The following is a 27,772-nucleotide window of genomic DNA, read 5'->3' as shown; positions in this document are numbered from 1 at the left end:
AACATTTGGCCACAGATCTACTGAGTTCACGCATTATTTGCCTTTTGTGCCAGTCCAAGTTCATAGTTCGATTCCCGAACTGGCTGAATCTTGAGATGAAGGGTAAACCATGCTTTAGCAAGTTAACCTCGTTTATATAAACGAAGAAGGTGTAATACCGTACGAGCGCCTGGAATGTCACTGGGTTTGACCCGTGGCACCAACAAACATCGAGACGAGAGTGTGGAAGGACGGTTGCACCTTAAAATGACTGTACGTATTTTTACATGAATTATTTCTAATACAATAAATGGATAAATTTTGTGAAGTGGCGTGGGCCTAATTTAAGCCTTTAATATCCAACCGCTGAGTGTTCGGAATGTTTATTTGTCAAGTGAACTTTATTATCAGTCTAGGGCGGGGGTTAGACTTTATAATTCTCTCTGTTTTAATAAAAGATTTCGCCCTCGTACATTTTCATATTTGCCTCCCAACTGCGGCAGAAAAAAAGTGAAGAGATTAAATAAATAACGTTTATATGAAAGCATAAGATTCTCCTACAGTAACAGACCAAGAAATATACCGCTTATCAACACAGTTCTGTGCACAAATAAAGTCCATTCGGTGCCAGAATTTTTTCTGCTTCGTGTACCGAGCGCGTTTATGTTTCTGTGTGTAACTGGACGGTCGAGTTCTTTGAGGCACTAGTGGGAGCAGACTAATAAAAAATAGACACGAGATAATTGAATCCATTAGCCTGAACATTCTGATTGTGTTTGTCATCTGTGAATATTTAGCCTTTTCATGAATGCTACAGTGACGTAATAAAGAATTGCCATATTAAAGGGAAAAGAATGCAACGCTGTATTCCGACTGGAACACACGAATTTTACAAATGCCTTTATTTCGTTTTTGCTAGCTACAGCGATGTTTATTTTATGCACTATTCGTTTTCTGTTATATTTGTGAAAAAAAACAAACTAAGGAACCCTAAAGATATTACACTGTACGGATATGAAATGACGAAGTTTTTTAACTTAACACACTAACTAAACTTAACCCCACACAATTTTAAATATAGAGCAAAATAACCCAAGTCTAAACAAATTTGAGGGTGTTAGAAGCCGGATCTATATAGAAATGAATATTAATGCTGGCTCGGACCGTAGGTTATATCACAAGAACAGTGATAAAATACTGATAAAAGAACGTGATTGTGAGACAATAACAAAGTACATAAAGTAATGATTATAACTAAAATAGGAATGTGTACATAGACTTTAGTAAAATTCTGGTATAAATGTTGTTAGAATCAGATGACTCGTCTTCTAGAATGTTCAGGCGTATAGATGTGCTTACTGCCGCAGATAGAGATAATAAGCATGTCTGAAAAGTCGGTAAATGTCCATCAATTTCTATAATACTACACGGTGCATAGTGAGAATCTGAAATCTTACATTCATTACAATCAGTATATCGATTCTCGAGTTGTTTCATACAGACAGACATATAGACAGACGGACGTGGGGAAGTTAATGGGTGAAGTCTTGTACCTTCAGTTAGGAACACACCTAAAATTGAATCAAGTGTAAAGGTTATACAGTATCGTAAATTGATTCAATTCATATCTGATATAATTTTAAGATCTGTTATATAATGAGGCATTTAATAAAAATTTTCATGTTTTATGTGTGTTCCGTATGATAGACAATATCCATATGGATTAAAATTAAATTTACTTGGCATCTGTCCGTACAGACTCCATATATAAATATAATTTAAATCAACCCAAAAGCTTCAGAGAAGAAATATGTCGATAGATGTGTACGGAAAAGACTGATTATTATGCTCTCACTTTATGCACTGCTTGAGAAGAATGCATAACTTTGAAATGATGTAACAAAATGTACATTTGGTAATACCCTATGCTTGCTGAATAATTTAATCAGCAGCGTTGTATATAATACTTCGGTGTGATAAGAATTTCAACACGCACAGAACTTCGCATGCTATTATAGAATTTTTATAAAGTTAATAAAACTAGAGTTTTAATGATTATAATCATTATGTCCTTGACATTCGAGTTGTAGTTTCGTGGCTATTTATGAAAACTATCCTGTGGGAAATAAAAATTCATAGCCAACGATCAAATAACGTATTTTGTGTTACTATAATCATTCTTAAACGTGTCAGATATTTATATGTCAAGTTAAGTGGGTATCTTTTCATTGAAGTGTAAGAACCTCCCATCTCTGCAATGCCTCCAATGTGCATCATCAACGTCACCTTCAATCATTGCGTATATACAATACAAATGTGACTCGGCGTAAATTTGTTGCGCTAGATTTAAATCGGAAATCGTTTCGTGTTCCAAAAGTTCAGGCAGACTAAGGGAGCCTTGCTTTGCGTGTCAGAATTGTGCCCAGTGACCTTTACAGAGACTGTAATTAGATGTCAATGGTCCAATGTGATCGCATTTGTAACCGTGACGGCGTGGAAGCTACACAGTGGGACCATATCTGTACTTTCACACGTCATAACATACCATTCATCGTAAAAACATTTATCACGTGATAAATATCTGTTATGGGATATTTTAGAGGAGTTAATAGTAGATTTAAAATTATTAGAAAGAAGAGAATTGTTAAGAATAATATTTATATGCCCAGAGTAATTAAATGTGCTTTCAGCTTTAAAATACTGCGATAAAGTTGCTAACAAAAATTCATTCTAAAACTGAGATTTAAATTCTGAAATTTGAGATTTTCTCGGTGTTGAGTTTGATTATGGCGGTATTCTGGGATGTTCCGTGTAGTCGCGTAGAAACTGACCGACATTTCAGAAGTCCTTGTTCATCAGGGCGAAGAGCTTAGCCAAGTTCCTGCCTTGTTCGGCGTGATCCTTACTTTTTTGCGCGTGGCTTACCCGTCGCTTATTCATCTAAAATGTCGGCCAATTTCTACGAGGGTACACTGCTCATTCGAGATGACTGCAGTCTTCAAAAACGAAATGATTTTGTACAAACTTCCGCAACTTGAAAAGTGTTTACTTAAGTTACTCTGACCATGACAGAGAAACTATTTGGCTAGCTCGCAAACATGTCATTATTTCCTTGTCTTATGTCAGGTACGCAGTAATTTGTGTTAACATTACCATATTTGTCTCAATTGTCAAAAGTTGGCAATGAAAACAGTGTCAGGATATTTCGTCGCTGACGTTATAAAGATACATTTACGAGATTATTCATTACGCTAGAAATAATTACATTTAATATTTTTATGAAAGCTGTTTCCACTTCGGTTAAATACAACAAGTTTACAAGTTCTTAAATGGAATGTAAAAACACGTTGTAGTTTATATATGCAGACGGATTTTAACTCAATGGTATCTCCTGTCTCTCAGCTTTAAGTTACACTCGATTTGTGAGGTAATAACATGCAAATGTATGTAAAATAGCAATAGTATCGTATAACACTGCATTGGTCTACTACAGAGAAGCAATTTAACGCCTCTCTATGCCTGACTTGTAGATTGTTTGTGGCTTGTATAAACACTCTAACTGGTGCGTGCTGATATCGGGAAGTTGCTGCCACAAACAGGCCGTAGAGAGACCACGGAAATGGCACAAAGCAAAGCGTCCGATAGCCTGAGACATCGAATTTGTGGGTGGTGCTTCTGAGAAGCATCAACAATAAAAACCAAACGTGTATAATGCCCTGTGGCAGGGACCGAATTTTTCTCTCTCCATCTGCAGATGAGGATGGGGGAGTTGGAGGGAGACTTCGTTCTGTAAAATTCCTTAACGATGAATATTAGGACCATCACAATTTGAACTTTCCTCCAAGTATTACTTCGAAAATCATATTATGAATTATGTGGTTGGAGAGATATTTTGTATCCAGCAAGATCCAGGAATATACAGGAGGATAATATTAAAATTTAACTTAAGAATGTGGAGTGGGGACTGGATTTAACTGGCGTCGGATGTGAACCGTCAGCGGGCTCCTTCGAAGAAATTAATTAGCCCTCGGTTTCCGTAAAATATAAGGAATTATTTGAATAACTAAGCAAACCATCATCTTTTCAAGATGAACTCTGATCCTTGGAGTTAGATACATTGTTATACACATCCTGAATCCTATTTGCTTCATTAATACTTCAATCAGTTTCTGTGTGCCAATTATTAAAACCAACAAACCTCTGTATACTTAAATAATTGAGTTACTGATCTATTGCCAAATATACTGGTGAATTGATAACCGTCCAGGGTCTTATTATTTAAATAACAATTTCGAATCTCTGAGAAACAGACACGACTCGTCCTCCCAAAACCTTCACCAATCCACAATTCATGATAATTTTTCATCTTATCTGCAGTGTAAATAGTATCGTTAAATAACAGAAGGACCATTCAGTCGATTTTAGAAGCAAATCGATAATCTGGAACAGGTCCGTCACCAGTTGGCTTGGGTAATGGATGTTTGACTGTACGCCTGTTTTACATTTTCATCATCAGATGGCATTAAATGTCTTCATTTGGTGTGTTAATTGTGTTCGAATGTGCAGTGCCACCGGATATTCTGGACTACCCCACCAGCACGGACATGGTGGTGCGTGAAGGGACGAACGTGACACTTCGTTGCGCCGCGACGGGGTCACCTCAACCCACCGTGACCTGGCGTCGTGAGGGTGGCGAAAGTATTCCAATGGGCGCTGGTCAGGAAGGTAGGAGACACGCATTTATGCCCAGTGTCAAATGTGATTAGCCGTTCACGACATCACGACATTATCGAAAAACACGAGGTTTGATATTCTGAAGGAAACTTCGTTGGTCTTCTGGGTTGCAACGCCGTGCGGACTTACAGGTAGGCGGCGTTACAACTGAGAAGACCAGTATTGACTGCACTATTAAATAAATAAAAAATAACTAAATTAACATGTAACATAACCAAAACTTTCAACGCAACTCCCATCCTCTCAACTTCTCTCTCAAAGACCTACTCTGAAAATTATCTTCCCACTTCCTTCTTGGTCTTCCAAGTGGACTTTTCCCATACGCCATATTTCAAAGTTTGTTTGCTGTGAAGATATATTGTTTATTTTGTTTCCTATCATATTTCTTGTGTATTTACTGGTTAAATATGTCTGTTGCTTAGTGAACAAGACGTAGATACAGTTGTGGCAGGAAATGTAAACTAGCAACACAGAAGCTTAAGTTTCTCTGTCTCTCATTTTACTCGACAGTAACGACGTGCTAACTTATTTCCGGATTGACACTGTGGGATGGTGCTCGCAAAAGCGAACATTAATTGAAGCGGAAGGATGTTACACTTTACTTAACTAAAATTCTGGGAAGAATAAAACGAGTTCTGGCAACTGACAATTCCTTAAACATGCTGAAGGAACGAGAACAGATAGTAAATTGTAAACTATGAAATGAAATAAAGTAAATTAACATATAGGATATAAGAAATCAACCGACTCGCATAAACGTACTTAACGTTATAACATTTGGTTTAAAAATGCAAATATTTTTTAGGTAAGCATTAATTCCTCATTTTACGAACATTATAAATACCACTTACATTGAACAATAAATTCTAAATCAGAAATTTACAGTAAAATTATGTTTGTAACTCAAAATTAGTTAGTCAAGTGTTAACAAAATGTATTTGTAAATTAATGAAAAACAACGTTGGTAATAATAATTATTGTAATAATTTCGAACGTTGCAGCTGAATGCTTAGCACAGCCACTATACATCCGATAGGTCCCGGCATTCAGTATCTGTCTCGAGACCGGCTATCCTGATTGATTTGTCTGTATCTTTTCTGAGACCCTCCTGGCAAATGGCAGGATAGGAGGCCTACGTTCGTCTCCTTCCATATACTTTCCAATTCGTTAAACATTAACTATTCTATACTCTTAGCTAGTAACAACGTCGTTAAATAAACATCAAATAAGTATAATAATAATAATGATCACAAGAAGAACGACTCTATATAATCGACGCACGTGAAAAGGCACGTATGGCCTAAGGTCATTATGATCATTGGTCGTTATGATCGCTCGACTTAATCCCGCAAGAATGAATATCCGCTGATTTGTGCGCTGTAGGACGAGGCCTTTAGACAGGTCTATCCGTTAAGGAGTTCCACTAATTGGCTAAAGTATTCTGTCTTTCAGTAGTAAATCTGAATCGAAAAATGTCAGAGATTATAATCCATGAAAGATGGTAATTATAATTATAATTATAATATTTGTGGTGGTGTTGGTAGTAATAATAGTAGTGATAGTAGTAGTTGTAGCGGTGGTAGTTGTAGAATAAGCAGGCGTAGGAAAGAAACAAATAAATTTCAATGTATTTTTCTGTGAAATTCTCTCAGTGGACGTGCGAATTAATTGTTTTTAAAGAATATATGTTTATATGCGTATGTATTACGATAACTGTGTACTAAACTGGTTTAAATGTAATACATATATTGCTGTGTTATCATCGTATAAGATTCAGTGAATAGCTTATAGAAATATGCCGTGAAAACTTAACTTTCAGAAGCCCCTCGTAAAACTTTTTCACGATGTAAATGTATAATCGGTCGTATTGGATCCGCCCAGCAGAAGATAATTTAATTTAAACGTGAAGCCAATAGAATGAAAATTTTAATGTATGACGGCTCTGTAATATATCGGTCTAAAATAGTTAAACTTTATGCTGGTTAAGGCCCGCATAGCAACTACTTCATTCGGCAACATCACAAAAAATTTACTTTCGCTTTCATGAATTCTTTTCAACGTGTTTGCATTAAATATTCGAAATAACATATAGTCTTCGAAGTACTTTAGTTTAAATGCAACACTGTGTATTCTCTGTGCATTTTTACACTTATTAGTCATGCCTTTCGAACCAAGAACGCTTGATAGCCTGATGTGACTATTTAACCAAATACGCAGATTAAGTCTGAAAGGAACTGCGATCTAATTATAACATTAATAAGACCACTCGTATTTATTTGTAGCTGTGTATTTTTTTATAAGATATTGTAGGTGCGTCATATTGTGATTTTATTTAAAAATAGTATTAAAATATATTAAAATTGTCCGTCAATCACAATAAAGTAATATAAGATAATTAAATGGTTAAAATATTATCCTTTGTTCCGTATCGAGTACTCGATTTACATATGGAACATTCTCGACATATTTCGGCTTTCATAGAGCCGTCATCAGGTGTATGTTATAAACTCCTAATTCAATTACTAATTTTTAATTTTCTTATCATTTCTTCGTTTTTCACATTGTATCCTCTTACAACTTCGATATTACTTCTCTGGTAAGTTTATACGTTTACTTTCATTTATTTATTTTGTTTTCTATATTCAATTTCATTAATGGTTTCGAATCCTTTAATTCACAGACCAATATACGCAGCATTAACATCACTCCGACAATACGATTGTATCAATGATATATAACACAACAACAAATGTTTATACAATGTGAAAAACGAAGAAATGATAAGAAAATTAAAAATTAGTAATTGAGTTACGAGTTTATAACATACACCTGATGACGGCTCTATGAAAGCCGAAACATGTCGAGAATGTTCCATATGTAAATCGCGTACTCGATACGGAACAAAAGATAATAATTTAACCATTTAATTATCTTATATTACTTTATTGTGATTGACGGACAATTTTAATATATTTTAATACTATTTTTATGTGTATTCTTTCTTTACAAGTTGTTCTGACCATAGTAAATAGCCTAGTGTCTTAACCTGTTCCGATCTATCAGTTTTGAATTCCAAGGGCACACTGCCCGAATAACGACCGAATTCGGTGACCATCACTTAGGTTTTTGTTGATATTATTAGCCACACTAGTCAAATTTCGGAATAAAACCTTGACATAGACCATGAGTGTCTTCTTCCAAATATTTCGTCACTCATCATTCTTGTTCGGCACTTTATAAGCTCTGCAGTTGATATGGGATCGTAAAATAATCACACAATCAGTTGTATCCCTTCATAATATATGTGCGTGTAGGCTATTCGGAAACAGTTAGAAGCATTAGAAATTAACAAATCATTATTTCATTCTGAAAACTGATATTCTTGTTTATTAAAATGTACAGTATTTTGATATTCAGTGATGCATGATGAGTGATGCCGTATGTTATTACAATAAATTGAAAAGTTAAAATTTTCCTTTCAGTGTTCAGGTTAAACAGTTTTTGCTTAGCAGTATTTCGAAATGTTAACATTTGTCTGCTTTTCATGAAATTTTATGTCATTTTCCGGTTAAATGCACCAACTAAGTTCAACGTGTACACGATTATATATAACGTCGGTCTACTAAAATATTGATCGCTAAATTGATTTATTTTGGTCATATAAATTACCTCTAGATATTCTTCAGTGTGACATGCCTAGTGGAGAATTTAACCTAAACTGCCGATATCAGACCATTATCGTCTAGAACATAACGAGATACGATATGCACGGATAACTTTGTGGTACTTATGTCCATGCACAATAACATATTGAGGGTAATAACAGTAACTCAGGGAAATGTTCTGCAATCACATTTATTTTATTCGGCTCGCTAAACCAATGCTCTCTGTGTATATCGTTTCACCACGCCTTCCACTTCGTGTAATAAGAATTGTCTCCCATATACCATTGTTAACTTTCTCCCTACTACTTCATGCACGAAAATTATATTTCGATGCGTACCACATTAGTGTTTTTAGCGCTGGCTAGTTTTGTAGCTATTTCATAGAACAGTGGATCTATCACATTAAAAATTTTCGTTTTAAAATCGTGACAGTGTCTGTTATCAGATTTCTCTTCTGTTTTGTGAATTTTTTTATGAATTATCTAAATTTCAAAATCATAACTAACGGAAGACAATTGTTATGCTGTTTAGCATAGTTGTTTTCGTTTACATATTTGTTATGGAAGCAGCATAGCGGCAGGGTACAGCCTGCTTTGTATCAGAACATTTGAAACGTGTATTTCAGTAGCCAGCGTGGAGGGCGCAGTGTTCAACATTACCCGGGTCAACCGGTTGCATATGGGAGCATACCTCTGCATTGCGACCAACGGTGTTCCGCCCACAGTGAGCAAGAGGATAATGCTTATCGTCCATTGTAAGTTCATAGAATATTACTCGAAGATATTTCAACGAAATTAAGCAAGTTATTTTTAACCAACCGAATAGGAGGTGTTTCATGTCGCTGGACTGCATTGCTCTTTATGTATTGAACAAATTTTTTTAAGGTTTTTGTGATAAAACATCAAAAAAGTAAACAGTCTATTAATGCATGAAATTTAATTTTTCACATACAATCTGATCATTTTAGATACTGTAGCCTCATATATGACGATTATAAGTAGCTACACTGTGTTGTCGTAAGCCAGTGCAATTTGTTAACTGACCTTCCTCTCTGTCATCTATTATCATTCACGAATAATAACTTGTAAGACTTGAGGTTCTCACAGCGGTGAGTATGAAGATTTCTGTCTTCTGAGTTGTTGCGCTGTGTAGTCTGGTCGATGTTAACCAACGTTTCAGAGGTCATACTGCCTCCGTCATCAGGGCGGTGAGTATGAAGATTTCTGTCTTCGGGGTTGTTGCGCTGTGTAGTCTGGTCGATGTTTACCAACGTTTCAGAGATCATACTGCCTCCGTCATCAGAGTATGAAGATTTCTGTCTTCTGGGTTGTTGCGCTGTGTAGTCTGGTCGATGTTGACCAACGTTTCAGAGGTAATACTGCCTCCGTCATCAGGGCGGTGAGTATGAAGATATCTGTCTTCTGGGTTGTTGCGCTGTGTAGTCTGGTCGATGTTTACCAACGTTTCAGAGGTCATACTGCCTCCATCATCAGGGCGACACAGCGGTGAGGATGAAGATTTCTGTCTTCTGGGTTGTTGCGCTGTGTAGTCAGGTAGATGGTTACCAACATTTCAGAGGTCATACTGCCTTCGTCATCAGGGCGATGAACATCGACCAAACTACGCAGCGCAACAACCCAGAAGACAGAAATATTCAATGCAGTTACTGCTATCTGATTACTGATTACAGTTCCTCCAATGATTTGGATACAGAATCAATTGGTTGGAGCACATGAAGGTCAGCAGATGACACTTGAATGTCACTCAGAAGCATACCCAAAGTCAATCAACTACTGGACTAGAGACAAAGGCGAAATCATAGCACAAGGTAAGACCAGCTAAGAAGAACGATCAAGTAGAAACAGACTGGTTAAAATGTATTAAAATTGTTTGATTGATTAATTTAGTGCTCAATATAAAATTAATATTGCATAGGTGTGTGGCTTATAATAGGACTCAGTTTTTCGCAGCAAGTCCATTTGATACTAATATTTATGATTTTATGTATGGAGATGTAAAACACATTATAATGACTTTGTTTGACCTTTCTTGCGTTAATTACATGAGGTGAATGCGTATAGTGAAAATTTTTGCAGGCGTCATATTTCTCCAAACCTAATAAAAGGATTCCAGCTTAAATCAGGGTTATAACACTATATTAAAACTGTCGGTCGAATTACTTGTTTGTTTGGTATCCGTTCAAAATTACCCATGAAATCGATGTTCTGGAAAATGGTACATAATGTGAAATAAAATGTAGGTCCCATTGTGATCTATAACATTTATTTGGAACCTCTTTTAATGTGGAGGATATTTAAAAAAGGAAAGAATGTTAATAGATTCTGAATTTGTATTGTGTTACATCAGTAGTGTAGCTACTACTCGTTTTGATGCAACAAAATGAACACCAAGGTCACTGGTTATATAGAAATCTTTTTGGATTGTAGTGTGTCTCTAAACACTCGTAAAATTTATTTTCCCCCTGCACGTAACACAAACACGAGGCTTAGGTGACTTCAGGAAGCTACTGCATTCGAGTATCTTGTTAGCTCATATACTTGGTGTAATGGAGAATGACGAGGTACGTTGGTGATACAAACTGGAATTCGATTACACTTCGCTCCCCTCTAGGACTGGATGGAGCCGTAAAACATGACGGTCGAACATTTTACGATCAAAAACTTCATCTGCTTTTATGACATAGGTCAAAAACGAGATCTAGTGACACTTGACTGGTGGTAGGTTACATGATAGTTGTCCCCTTTTCTTTCCGTCTTACATATCAACTTTAATGATATGGAAACCAGTAGCACGACTTGTAATCACATTTTCAGCTGAAGTGCATTTTAAACGGAGTGAAGAAAATTTCGAGTTATCTCATATTGAGACGTTACACCAGTACTTGATTCCGTGTTATGGCAGAGAGGCCCTGCCTTTGGAATACGAGACGAGCAACTATATTCGTCGAGATGAAAACAAACATCTTTGTGTCAACCCTAGGGACGAAGTTCTCTTCTGAACGTCTCTTCCTCGAATATGGTGTGGAACTAATTGAGATTAACAGAACTGATGGCTTCTGCTTATGGGCAGACCTCCAATTTTGCTCTTAATCCTTTAAAACCTACCAGTTGCTATACGTGCCATCTGCTTCAATGATCAATAACTGTATGTTTTATATTTATGGGTCTTGCATGTTTTTCACTGTAAGCAGCTGTAAATTATTTAAACAACATCAACAAATTGATATTTCCAATGATAAATTGTAGTGTTTTCTTTGCGGTACGGACTGAATTCGTAAATATTTTTGCACGAACTTTGGCTTCAATGGGCAACGGACTAAATTGTCCGTTTTTATCCACACATATATATAAAACCATGTAATCAATTTCAAATTGAAATAAAGCAGAAGGATAGTTAGAAATACCGTTAGGGCTTGCTTATTTAAATTCCGGAACGCTGACTAGAAGTCTGTGGGCATCCGGGAGGTCCGGCGATCGGCCAAGGTTCTCCATGCCTCAGTCCTAGAGAAAATCACGTTGCTTTCTATGCAGTCCTCCCAATGTTAACGTCAAAATTTTGCCCTGAAGTACCTACCTTATGAACATAAAAATTGTACCAAATGTTGGCTCCCAAGGGTAATATCAGAATTCAGAGTTGCTTAAGAATGCAGTATAATCCTTCTCAACTTCTCTTTTTGGTCCTTTAACTTCTCCGGTTCGGAAAATCTTTTCTTCACTAAACCTATCTTTACCAGAAGGACGAGCGGACACTGCCTGGGGACCTTCGTAGCCGTGAATAAAATTAAATTTATGTCCCACGCTAAATGTAGTGTTTAGAGCTACTCTCTACTTTTTATTATCTCTATCTTATTCTGGTGCAAGCGTTTATAAACATTATAGAAATTCCAATTTTGTATAATCCACCAAACTTTGTAAATCAATTATCCACTTGAATAAAAAATACGTAGGAGTTTCAATGTAGCTGCCCACTGTGACATATTCTGTACACGAAGATTGAATCGAACTTTATTACATGTCTCAACAACTGATCACATTTATTTTAAATCGTGTTCACACATTCTGTATAAATTTAAAAAGTGCAGATAACTATTATTCCACACCGTTTCTAAAAATGGAAACATCACACTACAAATATGCTTAAATTGTTTTAATTGCATTTATTTCATTTAAATACCTAATTTGATTAGCTCTGTCATCAAAAAAACTGTTGAATATTAAAATCAATTGTTCCTATGTGAAACACGGGAAATTACAATAGGAAATACAAAAAACACACGGATGAGGCACAGAGTAGTTATGAATTTTTACGTGTAGCTCTTGAGCGAGAACGAAGGAATAAGTCTGTTATATGAAACCTTAAAAGCATTTCAGCTCCAGAGATGAAGCATATCATTAAGATATATGGACTAAGTAACAAATCAAGTACAGTGGTACTCGTGGTTTCCTCTACCGGGCTCAAAGATAAATGGCAATGAAATGTCCTGAAGTGAATCACAAAGTTACCCTTTTAATAAATGACCAACGCCCGAAACTTCTGCGTCCATGACAGCAAGAGACAAACAATTCCTGAAAGAGGAAGAAACTGTTTCAGAAACTTTCAAACAATAGAATGACGAAGTTTCCATTCCAGAAGAAAAACGTCATCAGGCCCTGCTGCATGGTTTCAACATTACTTCTCAGATTGTTAACACGTTACTGATTAATGTAGCAGCTATTAGGGCATTATAAATTATAAAACTTGCTGTTCACGATTTAACTTTCGTTAACAAAAATTCACATTTGAAACTTCCCTGTGGTATTTTCAAATAAACTTTTATATTTGGCGAATATTAGAGAACATGATACGTAGTTAATTAATACTATTTAATATTTGCCATCAGTGCTGGTAGGTAATGTGTCCATTGTTGTTGTATTGTTGTATTTTAGTATGTAGAAGACAATACTGGAACAACATGGCCTGTAACTGAATGTCAATTGTAATGTGGAACGTTGTTCGCTTCGGACGAGCCGAAAACTGGTTTCACGATTATGATGTATAGTAGAGCAGTTTTTGTAGATAATATTTCGAAGTATATATTATCAGTGTTTGCCTGTTATTGGCTTCTTGCTGTTGGCAAACACGTAAATAAATTAATTGAATTGAATTAATTGAATTAAATGTTATTTCTTTGCAGTTGATGTCTCCAAAATGTGTCATGATATTTATGGAGATACTGTAGATTGCTTATATTATAGGACAATCTAATTACTATAAGGATGAATGATAATACATTTTCCTAAAATAATAGTAGTAGCAGTAGTAATAATAACTAATAATAATAATAATAATAATAATAATAAACTGTAACATAGTTACAGTTTCCAGCAGTAAAAGAATTTAGCGTACCAGCAGGCTGTTTCTTCAAAGAAACTTTATAGGATGTTTTAATAGTGTTTTTACATCGTAGAAGCAATTGTCAGTAACGAGATTACTTACATTTATTTCGCAAACCTGAAAATTACGTAGTCTGGTCTTTATTGTTCGTAACTTGTGCCAGTAATGTCAGCTGTTTTCAGGGAATATTTGGATTGCTTTCTATTTTCGCTTGCAGTACCTTTGTTAGAGATTTTCAGCGATAGTCCTACCTAACGCAATGAACGTAAGTGTTCATGACTCATGCTTTATAGTTTTCCCTTTAGGCTAATCAAGCAACTTCCTTTACTAATTAACAAACTCCATAACGTAGGATATTTGTTGAAATGTTTAAAGAAACTTCCCGTGTATGGCACAGGTCTGGAGGATGGCAATAAATGTTCCTCTTGTTTATAACAGAGGAAGATATAATCTTTTAAACAGACTGTGTTCTGTTCTCGGTTGCGAAGGAGGAAACTATTATAAGAAAAAACTTTTTTAAACTTGTGCTAAATCTCGCTATTCAATTAGCATTTTTATGAGAAATCCTGGGGTGAGCGATGTTATGGATTTTTGTGCGTGGACGAAGGTCACAATCTAAAGAGCTATTCTGAAGCATTTAACGACTGGGCTTACATATTAACTTGCTGTAAGAAAATGCAAAGGTACTCAAATATATCATTTAAAATCAGCATAGAAATTACAATTCCTTGGGAAATAATGGCGCCATAAAAGGTCTGCATATATGCATGGAAGAGACCATCTCCTTTAAATTACAGCTTATAATTTATATGACCATTGCTGTACATCTGTTCTGAACGTGGTAAAAGGCTATAAATCAAACTGCTGAAAGCGTGGATAAGACGTTTATATAAAAAGGAAAGATTTCAGATTCGTATCTAGAATGTATGAGGATGTCTTAGCTTTAAACCAGTTTGAAGGGTTAGACTTGGTGTTCCTTTGGAGCCCAGGAGCACAGACTTCTCCCCCATGTATTCAGTATTCAATAGGAATTCAATCATGAAAAGAGTAAGTAAGGAATTCTGTTGGGATATCGACGTAAATTAAAAAAAACGAAAGAAATACCAACTAATGGACTCACACAGTTCGTGCCAGGCAACTGATACAGCAGAAAGTAGATCCGTGCTTTTGTCGATGTATTAAATTTTAATTCGTCCTGTGTAATATGTATGTTAGTTGAAATTAAGAAAAAGAAATATTCATTTTGATGATTATGGAAGATATTGTACCTTAAAATTAGGCATATAGGCTTATATATGATGAATCTGTATCGAACACATACTCGGACGTGTAAAGTAGCATTTATGGTTTTCCTCAACACTTCCAGCCGTAAATTGAGCCACGACCGCTTCCTTCCACATAATTTCGAAGATATTATTCACTAGTCATTCTATTATTCTGCAACGTACAGTCTGAGTTATTGACAACGTCGTTAAATAAACTACGAATAAATAATATTCCAGTAAGACCCATCCAGAGAAGTCACGCGAGTGACCATTTGTCTCGAAACGGGCACTTGTAATTTAATCATTGTTCATGCAGAAGACATATTAATTGTGGTTAATAACGTATAGTGAAATGTATTATATTTTTCAATCTCGTTTAAGATTTGTCAGGTTTCTCGTTCAACAGCTAGGTAAATAGAACTCTACTACACAATTTTGAAGAATGTGTATTTTTTTGTTATAATGGAACTTACACCCACTGAAAAGATTTCGATACAAAATGAATCCGTAAATCCGTAATCGCATGAGATACATAAAGCAGGTACTCCATAGCTAAGGTCTGATGCTCGTGCTACATATAATTCTTCCAATTCTGAGATGTTCAGTTAACGTGAGAACTGCAAGACGTTTCTGCAGAGGCAACTTCATCGATCGGGCGGGCAGTTTCCCGATTTCTGACCTATGAATTCTTCATTAGAAGCTTCTCTACTGCGAGTGTCGAAGGAAGGAGTACCCCATTACTCTCTAGGTTCTCTTAGGGCCCTCCCCCATCTCTCTCGCACACAAATCCCCTGCATCCAACCGCACCTGTTCAATTTATCCGTGGACCCGTGACGAAGTTCTTGCAGCAAAGTGCCGTCCGTTCACACTGCCAGTTCTTTTGAAATATTCATTATTTCATTGGAAGAGGTGTTGAGTTCAGCGGCCAACGTCTAGCCCTCCTTAGGGAAACACTGAGCGCAGTCTGGGATAAAACGTATGAAGTCAGCATAGATATTGAAAGTGATTTACCAACATTTCGCATCTAATGCTTTTTTGTTTGTTTGTTTGTTTATTTGTTGCTGTAGCCTGTTTCAGCGGGGATCTATACAAACAAGTCTCCTTATCCTACTGATTCATGGACTGTCATGAAGGAAACAGAAAGTTAAGTGTGCTGATGGCTAGACAGGTAGGCCAACTCCATAAAATACGTAAACATCATTGTCATCAGCGCCATCTTTAGTTACCAGTCCTGATCGATATTCCTCAACTAATCTTTATAAGGGCATCTTGTGCTTTATTCTTTCTGGTTTGTCGTTAAAAATTAATTTTCAAAAGAACCCATTCTTAGTTCTCGGTTTTTATGACATTTTCTACGTATTATTAAAGTCATCTGTATGACCGCAATATTTCTTGCCAGATGGATTTTTCTACGGCGCGTCCCAGTGATTTTCGTAGGTTCTAGTATATAATAACCTTAATTAGGGAAACCAGTTTTCAATATATACCTATTAATGTATTGTTCTTCACCAGGTGGTAAATACGAACCAGTGTTGCTGGACAATGCGTATAAGGTACACATGAAGCTAACAATCCGTGTGGTCGCCCCTTCAGACTTCGGCTCCTACAAATGCGTCTCCAAGAATTCCCTCGGCGATACGGATGGTAGCATCAAACTGTACCGTGAGTACAATATTTGTCTCGTATTTCAGGAAACTGAGTTGCACCTAACTCCACGGAGCAAGGTATTTTGTGAGAACTTATATTCGCTCAGGTAATCGAGAAAGTTCCAAACTTTATTGAACTCGAAGGAACATACAGCGTTTGGATTGCCATAGGTCCCTGTCCAGAGACAGATATATCCCGGGAACATTATCATGTCTTATTTGTCTAAAATTCATTTTAATTATTATCCTCCATTCTGTGTCTACCTCTCTCGTGTTCTCTTTCCTTCAAGATTTCTGACTAAATTTTTCCATACACATCCATCCTGTCTCTTCCATGCGTGTTACATACCTTGCCCATCCAGTTCTTATTTTGATCAATGCTTGCACAATGAGACACGCTCAAGAACACAATTCCATTGCAATGGAAGAGAATGGGTTTTGGAGACCAACTTACATCCACTAGAAATTCTATTCTGGATTATCTGACAAAAACGAATTTATGGTCCTGCCATCTCCTGTCACTGATTGTGAATTTCAGAGGGAGACATGTTGTTCTTGATTGTGTTTATAATTAAATATTTTCCAAGGTGACATTCTGAACATTACTTCACACACGCTTCGCGTTAATTTGACGTGCTTTCTACTTCAAGCAGAGAATTGTATGTCGTGGCGTATTGTGTTTTTAGTGTGATCACTCGAGCACTTGTTCTAATCAGCTTTCTTCTCAGTTGAAGCTCTTTAATGTGATTTGGAAAACAAGACAAATACAGGAAGGCCAGCATTGAAGAAGTGGGGGTATATTTAATTGTGTCTGCGTAGGAAAGTTCGAATAAAGTGTCACAGGAAATTACAGTGGATATTCCCAGTAAATATAAAACAACGTTATAAAGCTAACTGGGCTACCATTTTGGAATAATTCCGTGTTCATTACAAACAATTTCCAATTCAGAATTTACTTCCCATTGTATTTTGGATTCAAGGCTTTAGAGTACGGTTTTTTCTTTTTATACTTTAAGTTACGCTACTGTCAGCTACCATTGTTAAACTCGAGGACGTAACTTTCTGTTGTCTGTTGAGGTGGACCACGCGGAAGAGGCTCCTTGTTATAACCATATCAGGTAAAGCGAAGATATTATTAAGCACGGCTTTCTAAAAAAATTCTCCATGTTCCCTCTGAGATAAAAGAATTTCCTCTGCACCCTGTTTCCAAATACCGGTAGCGTGGGACCTAATTTCACGACGGCACAAATGTTATCTTGTATTTTTACTATTTAATCTACAAAACAGGGAACAAAAGCAGGGGCAAAGTGGACACAGCGTGGAACAGACTATACCTTCAGTTCGAAATATGTCTTTATGGCGTGGTATTTGAAAGATACCAAAAGCAACTTTGCTTTCCACCTTCATCATAAAATTGATCAAATTTTTTTCCTTATAAAAGCTGGACGTCTGTAAACTTTAAATATTACTGAGAAAAATACATAAGTTATAAGAAAGAGGCAGTCTATGTGCAAGCATTGTTTCCCATATAGGTCTATATTTGCAAGTTAGAATAAATTGAACAGAGAGAGAGCTCTTCCGTTCCTTTAAGAATATTAAATCTTATAATGCTGACATATTAATAGCACTGTCTAGTCGAGTCGTGTAATAATTCTTGGGTCTAATTGGAAATAGAACACTCAGACTGGAAAACCGTTTCTGTGTAGGTTGGAGTTTGATTTTCTAACCGGTATAAAGGGTCTGTCCATTGGGATAACGTTTGTCCGCCCGGGTGATTTATTTATTCTTCTCTACTCTAAAGAAGATAGCTACTAAGAGATACGAAAATAATACGTTTAGATCTTCTGCTGTTACTAACAGAAAATGAGGATTTCAACATTATTTTCTTTCCTATCATTCGTATACATATTTGACGCTCTGACCTGTTCAGATTAAAAGTTAAACACTGAACCTATAAATCCTTTCAGACAACTGTTAGTTTTCCGTGTATATGGGATCTACCCAGCGCAATACCCCTAAATTTACAGGACACTGGGAAAACAACCATGCCTCGGATAAGTTACAAACCCACGATCCCAGTATTTTGATATTCCAAAATGTGAACGATTTAGAACGTTCGGCCCCTGTAATTAGCGTTTTGTTTTTATTCAATTCAATTCAATTAATTTATTTACGTGTTTGCCAACAGCAAGAAGCCAACAACAGGCAAACACTGATAATACATACAATAATAATGAAATAATAATGAAGAATAGTACACTAACAGATGAACTAAACTTATACATGTACGGTATTAAATATAACTGCCAAGTACAGGCAAATCCAAAATAGAAACAATATTAACACAGAACAAAATAAATGAAGAAATATAAATAAAAACAAATAATCCACTTAGGGAACACTAATATAATTGTAAAACGTTAAAGAAATATAAAGAATGTAATTTATTTTCCGCTTTGGCGATCATAAGATAATAATGAATATGATTTTCTCTATGTCTCACGAGAAAGAGAAATTCCTGTATCCTGTATCTTGCACAAGAATAGGTGATCAATGGATAAAATAATTACGATCATGTTAATTTTCCCATTGAGTTGCTATAAATGGGCTTTTATGTTTATGAAGGTCACTTTACAATGCCACTTTAAGTAAATATGAATTAGCATGTATTTAATTTATCATCTGACTGTATTCGGTCTGTTACATGCTTGCTAATACAGAAAGTGTGAACATTTTATACCACATACACTCTTTGTTACAAGAAACACGTCAGTGGGTAGTGTGGACACTAGTAGGCCTATCATCAGATGATTTGATAATTTTGTTGTTTATCGCGATGGTTTGATACCTGTTACATTCGATGTCTCACATATACTCTACTACAGTGGTCCCCATTCTCCTTTAGTCCCTTGACATGAATGAAAAGACGGAAGCCCCTAACTGATACGAATGATTCGAAATATGACACAATAGTTTTATAAAATAATTAAAATTATTACTAATATACATTAAATATATATTTTTAGATCTGTCTGTGAAATTTTTGTTTATATTATAGCGTGAATTTCTAAAAAATAATTTATATGTATTGGCCTAAAATAAGACCATCACAAAAAGTGTTTTAAATATGTGCGGCTTCTGATAGGACGCTGCTTCTCATTAACGAAGAGCTGTACTATATGATAAAAACACGAAACACATAATTTACATGAAAATATTAACACATATTTTCTGTTCGGTTTTAATAAAATTACACAAATAAAATTAAATGGCTGGCGGATTGTTAAAAATCTTTTGTACTTCTGCATGAATTCGGATTGTGTTACACCATTTTGATTCTTTCACAATAAAAGTAAATATTTATATACATATTAAGTGCAAGCAAAATCTTAAGATTTAAAAGGTAGAAGCAAAAGTTAAGTTAGGCCTCTAATTAAAGTGTCTATTTACACGAATTAAACTACACAAAAATCAAAATACCTCGACACAATTTAGATAACGTTTACTGTATTACATTTTGTCAAGGTCGGTCACAAACTTGAGGCGATATTAATTGGGGACCGACAGACAGATATGACGTAATTGAAAGGTGCCTAACCTGCCTAAATGCATATTTAAATACAAGATTTAATTGAGGCGTTGCATTTATAAATTTGAACTCCTTTCCTTTTTAAATGTACAAGATTAAGAATGACGAACGACATATATTACTAAACTTATAACACGCTTTTAGAGACATTATTATTTAATTTCTGTGTAAAAGTTTCAAGTCGTTCAATAAAGTGCTTTGCTTCTGAACCGCTTCTAGGCGGTGTTTTCTAGTTTCCGTGCGGGTCGTAGTGTTTCATCCAAAAAGCAAGAGTATTTTTTGCTGCCTGATTCTAAACACAATCGATATGTTATTGCTCCCTAGAGACGCAAATTTGTTTCTGCTACTGCAGAAGACTGTGACGCCTGCAAAGATTGACTGAGGCTCCCGCCTAACAGAGCTGTCGCAGAAGTTGCAGACCAAACACGGCGATTCGCAAAATTGTTTTTTTTTCGGGGCGGGTGGGGAGTTTGTTTCTTCCTAAGTTCTAGCATTCAGTGAGACTATTTGAATCATTTATCTGTTGGAGGTCTTGAAGTTTAACAGGAGCACGAGACCCCAATAATATATGTATTAATCCTTGCTTTGCCTAGAAGAGAAAATCCTCTGTTCCTTGACGAAAACAAGGAAATCCTCTTTAGTGCTAATCTTGAAATTCTGTGAGGAGTTAAAGCAAGTTATTTGCTCAGGTTTCTGTACAACACGTTTACTAGTTCAGCTCTGTTTTTATTTACGTGCTCTGTGCCTCACACGAGAAGATTAGGAGAACATTTGAACCACGTGCGTTGCACATACTCGTAGGTACAAGGAAAATATTTACATAAATCTGAAGTGGAGTGTGAGGGTGTCACTATATTCAACTGGAAAGAATTCGGTGTTGAGTTCTTAACATGACAATGAAAGAAAAGATTCCATAGAGAGCGAGGAATATATTTACGAGATGAGCAACTGTTAGCTTCTTATTCCAGTTCAGTGCATAGTGTGCAGCGGCAACTGACAATGAGATTACTTTATAGTGAGGAATATTAAATGATAATCACTGATTAAAATTAACTGGTGCTGAAAGTGATAACAACTTTAATTCACAAATTAAGAATAGTTACGTTAAAACAAATAGTCCATCCCTTTCACAAGGTTGAATCTAATAGTCAGACAGTTTTGACACTAAATCTAAATTGTCAAAACTGACACTAATCCGAAAAATGCGGGGAAATGCCACTTGTTTGCCGGTTATGATCTTCGCATTGTCTGTGTGGGACAATGAATAAGTATGGACAAGTAATATTACTTCACTAACAATGCAAAAGAAAAAGTCGAATTTATTGTGGCACTGCTCAAAGTACGCACCAGGAACTCTTAACTGTCTAATACATCGCAGTGTTTTATTCCGATTTTGCAGGTATTCCATCTCCTTCGACATCTCCAAAATCTGTAATAGTAACAACACAATCAAGTTCGTCAATAGATCAAGGTATGTCATATAAATGAAAGTAAAATAGTTTATTTATTATCAAATGAAGAGCTGCTGCATGTCTGTCTTTTGTATATGATTCTGTACTAATTTATTTATTAATATTAATTCTGTGCCACTTTCTGCCAAAACTGAAATCTAATTCAACAACATCGTAATTGAATGAAACTGTTTTCTGGACATTATCCATCGTCCAAGACCAAATAAAATTACGACGTTTCGGAGATGATAATCTATCTCCGTCTTCAGGTAAAAACCCACTCTGTTGGACCCAATCGATTGAGGTAATCTCCGAAATACCGTGGTTTTATTTATTTTATTTTATTTTATTTAATCTTGGACGATCGATAATGTTCAGAAAACAGTTTGCTTTAGCAACGCACCATCGTAACAAACTTTCAGAATTCAATTACACTATCACTTCTTGTTTCTTGCTGTCTGTGCTTTATCTGAGGAGACAAATCAGAGACGACGAGCTACGATGGAAGAATGGACCAATAACAGCTGGTAGTCCAGTGTGTACAGATTAAGTAACACAGACAATGTGATGAATTTTATGACTTACCTCGTGACTTCACCAATTGCCACTTTTGGCTCACTCACGGATAAGGACTCTGGGATCTAAGAGCCAATTGCGGGTTCAAATACGAAGGGTAATAATGCCACTCATCACATCTACCCTGATGATGGTGACAGTCTTCAACACATTGTGACTCATACTTCCAAAGCTGATCACCCGAAAATAATTTATTGTTTTCGTCACATATCCTCTTCTACTAATTGATAAGGTTTATTGTTGTACCAGCAGTTTCTTGTAAAAAACAAATAATTCCTTATCTCTTGCTACAAAGAAGATGAACTTGTTTTGAAATATTTATATTTTCTAAAAATAATAAAGTAAACTTTTGAATACCCCTTCGTCATTAAGGGCTGGTATCTGATTCGCTTTCCACAGATAAGTCAACAAACAAGCTCCAAAAGGATTCTGATGATCCTGGATTGTACAAGCAACAAACAAACGAGATCATGGACATAGCCGATCCAGAAAAGGTCACGAGGGGAAGAGGTGGGCTAACACTGGAAACTTAAATATTTTTCATTTTATACAAACTTTTTTTTACCGATGTTCTATACAAGTTTAAAGTCTCCCTCATTTAAGCTATATGCCTAGTCTACCGTAACCTTTAAGTACCTTAGAGAATTACGAAAGAAAAATATAATTACTTAGGTCTCTGTTTAAACTTTCCTATTTCTGTTATTCTGTATATATAACAGAAAATGTCATACCCTTAAACCATTTTGTGTCAGTCCCCATATCACACAATTAATTACGCATTCTTTGTCATTTGTGATATGGAATCTTGTGTACAATTTTAATTCTTGGATTTAAATCGACTGGCAGTAAAATATATTTAATTTTTGTTACTTTCTCCCCTTTGTCTCTTTAAACAAAGTAAGATCTATCTTACGTATGGAGTAAAAACGAGGGCAGTAAAACTACAAAACTTTACAATAATATTGGTATTGAAACTAATGTCGCCAAGGGCAATATTCTTCTCTGTAACTAGTTTTCCAAAAATCCTGGGATTGTTCGCCCATTCAGAATTTCTTTACCTGCAGTTGTGGCTGGCACCCTAATTTACGAAATATGACAATGCTACTTAATGCAAATTTCCTCAGGCACTATTCAATTTAGAATAAATATGACCTATATCCACAAGGATAAATGTTCAGTTTCATATTAATATGTGTTTTCTCTTGCATTTTAAAGAGTCTTCATAATAATTTGTCTTTATCAGCCGTCTTTCTTCTTCCTTATTTCAGGTGATGCTACGGATCTAAAACTGCGAGAAAAACTTTGGGAAAACTCAAGATCACCCCCACTGGTTCCTGTACCTTCTTTCAGCTGCCAAATTTTTATCGTATTTGCCGTCATTATAGTCTGGTCAAATATTCAAGCACGCTTCCTGGTCTGAATATTTAAAAACTTCTTGACAGAATGAATACATATAAATAATTGTTCTGTGGTTCTGTTCTGGTGTCCGTCATCAGAAACTAGAAAGGTGTGCGTGACACATGAGTGCGTGAGATAAACAGTTTGGAAAATAATTATCTCCAGCCCTTTCTCTACGGTAACACTTCTGGCCACTTTCGCGTTAAAATAGTATTAGTTTCTTTAATTGACATTTAATTATTCATTTTTATGGAATCTTAATGTAAACTGTGGAACAAAACTTACAACTCACATAAAAATATATTTAAACACAAAGAATATAAAAAACTTTCTCGGCAGTTTGGGATTATTCCTTACTGACGGAAACATTTTGAACCCTTTAAAAATAAAAAAAATGTAAACTTCTAATCTTACGGATTTTTGAGAAATGATGAAGGTAATTTTAAGTTTATATCTGTGCATACTACAGGTAACTAATCTTAATATTACTGTTTATAATTGTTCCTCATGATCAGAATAAACATAAATGTAATATTTGGCGTATTTCTAAATTTTGAAACATAAAATTTAAAATCACAATTGCTCTACGGAATATTTTAATGCAATTAAAATTTCGGTCCCATTATAAAACTACGGTTTAATTTAGTTTTGTGAGTGAGAATTTCATATTCTGATGTTTTATATACGTACTTTCGAGGCTACACAACACAGACTTGGATGAATGAAGTGTAACAGTGAAGACAGTGCTCCAGGATTTGTGCTTTCAGTTAAGAGACCTTTATAATAAGACCTGTCTTGCAGAGATGAGTTTTAGGGTCCTACAGGTTTCTGTGAATTGCGTGATGACACTAGCAGAGCAAGATTTAGGTTAGGTTCCGTAAAATTCTGTACAGACATCAACTGAGAGATTGTTCCTCAGTGGATATTGCTTCTGTTTGTGTTGCTAATACCATGGAAACTGTTTCTAATTTATTATCTGACCATGGACGTCCGCATTTATCTATTTCTTATTTCATTTCTTATATATTTTATAAGCAATGTCTATTAATGCAACTCTATGTTCCTTTTTTTAAAGCCTAGTATTTGACGTATTGTAGATAATTGTACGCTTCTTACTGTTATTATTGTTGTTGAATATTCCTCTTTGGTTAATTATCAAGCCGTAGGAGATAAAGCTCCAAGCTTTCTTCACAAGATAAAGGTAAGTGGTCAGTTTTATATTTCAGGACCTCATTATCCAGTTACCTACTGAGCAGGAGGCCCAAAAGGGATCAAAATATTCATCATTCTGTAATTAATCAATTTAGCGACATAGATTACCTAACTCATTATCGTCATGATCACTGGTTTGCTTTAAACAGTGTGTAATATGGAGTCGAGATGAAGAATGGTGTTTTGTCTTCAATAAGAAATCCTCCAACAAATAAATGAAAAAATTAAAACTTATTCATTAGCGACCGTCACCACTCTTCATTGGATATTAGAACGCTGGACTTGTAATCCTGGGGTCCCGGGTTCGATTCCCGGCGGTGCCCGAATTTACAACTTGTGTTGGGCAAGGCCGTGGTCCAGGCATCACGGAGTTTTCCTCCGGGGTTTCCCCGGTTTCTCCGTGGCATCACAACAATTACTCCACTTTCATCATCATCTCGCGAAAAGGGGGTCACAGCAGGAGCGTTAAATGTCGCGGTCCCGGTCGAACCCATGTACTGATGGGTCGTGAATCCTGCTAACCACCAATGCACACCATGCTGAATGGTGTGTACTGGATACGAAGAAGATGGATATTATGGTCATTGAAGATGGAATGTGTTCATGAAGAATTTGTATTTCAGTATTGTTTTCTGATATTCAGTTTGTGTAATTATGTAACCTATAAGGTGATTTGCGTTGGATCTCAGGGACTTTCCGTCTGTCAGTACATGTCTGTAAATACCAACTGTAAGAGCTATTCAGAGATATCAAACCCCATGTATAGTATTTACCATGTGTGACTGGTGTGAATATGTCACATTCAATGTTCTTTACGGTGTTTAGCGAAGCTTGAATGCACTTTCGTCAAGTCACAGTACTCGTCACTGTGACCTAGAATCGAACTGCTGATGGCAGTTAATTATATTGGAGATGCAACTCTCCAGTGGGAATGAGAAAATAATTAAATAAATAATATGCAATTTTTGAATATGTGCAACAAAGAGGGAAACAAAATAATTTAAATCAAAATGTATCACTTAGAAAATTGAAACATATTTATTGAAAGAGCATTTGGACTGCCCAATATACTCTGTCACTCAAGGTAATCTCATTTGTACACCTTAAATTTGGTTTTGGTTTGATAAAAATTTGCAAAGGAATTATCTGAAACTATGTTTTTATTTTTAGTGCATTTGGAAATCGTATTAGAATCAGAAAATGTAACACTTAAATTTATTAAGAATTGGACTAATAAATACATTGAAAACACTAATACTGTTCATAAAAACAATACTTTCATTCAGAAGCCAGTATATATGTGCTCTAGGAACAAGTATATTAAGTTCAATGCATTTAGAGTTCATTAAAGTAAATAGTACATTTAATTTGAAGATTTACAGTATTTCAATATCTATGCATAACTATCACTGTTAAATTTGAGTTGATTTAGATGGTGTTTGTAGGGGTAGAGGATATATAGCTCCATGTATTCTTAACCAGGGAATTGGGTGGATTTTACTCCGGTTTATTTAACGATGTCTTTGATTGCTTAGAATAAACAAAATTCAATAATGAACAATAAATTAGAATAATGTAGAAGGAAGCTGTTACAATCTAGGTTGTGTAATATTGCTTAATTTACCCGAACAGGCTGAGGAAAACCACGGAAAATGTATTCAGCGTTTTAGTTACCTGGGCCGATATTTGAACGCAGATTTCCTCGTGTACAAAACAAGCGATGAATCGACCGCGATGTTCGGTATCACTAGATGGGGATAAATGACCATTTAACGTTCCGGCTGCTTTATCACTGGAGAAAGATATCCCAGGATATGTTGAATATGAAGCTGAAAAAATTCTAGGAACCGTCTGGCCATGGTGACCAAGACAAAAAGTCTGTGATCCTGCGCGAAACTGAAACCCAGTTAGCCACTGTATTGAGCTATAGTGGCTCCTTCTTATGATAATTATTGTCTTTGAAGTTGTTAAAGAAGTTGAGGATTTAGCTGGGAAACTATAGTAGCAGCACGATTTTCCTAGGCGATGGGAAGGGGGGGGGGGTTACGGTCTAGGTATTGGGGCTGTTTTCTGTCTCTTACAAATCTTTCGCGGTTTTAAAAACATTTGAAAATACTCTCTGGTGTTTCCATGTCCCAAAAATCATTTACCAGGGTCGACCTTCGGTTCAATTTAGACGCGATGGTAAACTCATATTTTAACGGACACACACGAATACACCGCATCGTAACATCATTAACGTACATTGTCTCTTGCGAAAGAAAGTAAGCTAGAAACAGGTGTGCCCTGAAATAAGAATAACTTCTTTGTGATCGCGAATATTTCCGATCTGATCCGATTTCTGACGATTGCGCCGACTGGAAAGTTACTACGAAGTTATGTTACCTTTGTGTAAGCGTGACGGTGGAGTGGATTTTTAAGTATCTTCTAACAGTGTTTATTCTGGTGAAAGTGATTCATTATTAGTGTACTACTGCGTAAAGTTGTGACTGATACATGTCGTAATAGTTTGGTTTATAAATCACAGTGTAAATTAGATTCAGTGTCGTATAAAGTTCATCAAAAGAGTGGCATGGTGGGCACATGGCTTCATGTTCGAACATCCAATTCAATGGCAGCTCCTAGGTTAGGTTGAGGTAAGAATAAGTTAATGGCATTTAGTTCTGTGAATAATTTGGTGATATTACATACAAATCGAGGGAACGTTGATGTATTTTTACTTTGCTGCGGGGTTTAATAATTAAATCCATCAACAAAAATGTAATAGTACGTGTATGCATTAGGTGAAGCGACGTGGAAACGTAAAATCTTGGGCACAATTTCACCGTGCAGTATGCTGCCATCTCCAGTTACGTACGTTAAC

General features: G+C 35.8%; 1 protein-coding gene across 3 annotated transcripts in view; it reads left to right on the top strand.

The window, feature by feature from the left end:
• Window positions 1–26,164, top strand: part of LOC110838476 (opioid-binding protein/cell adhesion molecule homolog) — a 95,990-nt gene extending 69,826 nt beyond the window's left edge. For 2 of the 3 annotated variants that reach the window (XM_022081682.2, XM_087355511.1), the window contains 7 exons: window positions 4,546–4,704; window positions 9,004–9,132; window positions 10,069–10,206; window positions 16,550–16,699; window positions 21,672–21,743; window positions 22,699–22,809; window positions 23,568–26,164. In XM_022081682.2, the coding sequence (XP_021937374.1) occupies window positions 4,546–4,704; window positions 9,004–9,132; window positions 10,069–10,206; window positions 16,550–16,699; window positions 21,672–21,743; window positions 22,699–22,809; window positions 23,568–23,719 (911 nt within the window). In that variant the 3' untranslated portion in view covers window positions 23,720–26,164. The remainder of the gene's footprint in view (window positions 1–4,545; window positions 4,705–9,003; window positions 9,133–10,068; window positions 10,207–16,549; window positions 16,700–21,671; window positions 21,744–22,698; window positions 22,810–23,567) is intronic. The other variant, XM_022081684.2, reaches the window with a different exon arrangement.
• Window positions 26,165–27,772: the final 1,608 nt, after the last annotated feature.

This window comes from Zootermopsis nevadensis, unplaced genomic scaffold (assembly GCF_977971745.1).
Source record: "Zootermopsis nevadensis isolate Lab colony 2312 unplaced genomic scaffold, Znev_1.0 Znev_ptg000024l, whole genome shotgun sequence".
Classification (NCBI taxonomy): Eukaryota; Metazoa; Arthropoda; class Insecta; order Blattodea; family Termopsidae; genus Zootermopsis; species Zootermopsis nevadensis.
This window is presented reverse-complemented; position numbering and strand designations above follow the sequence as displayed.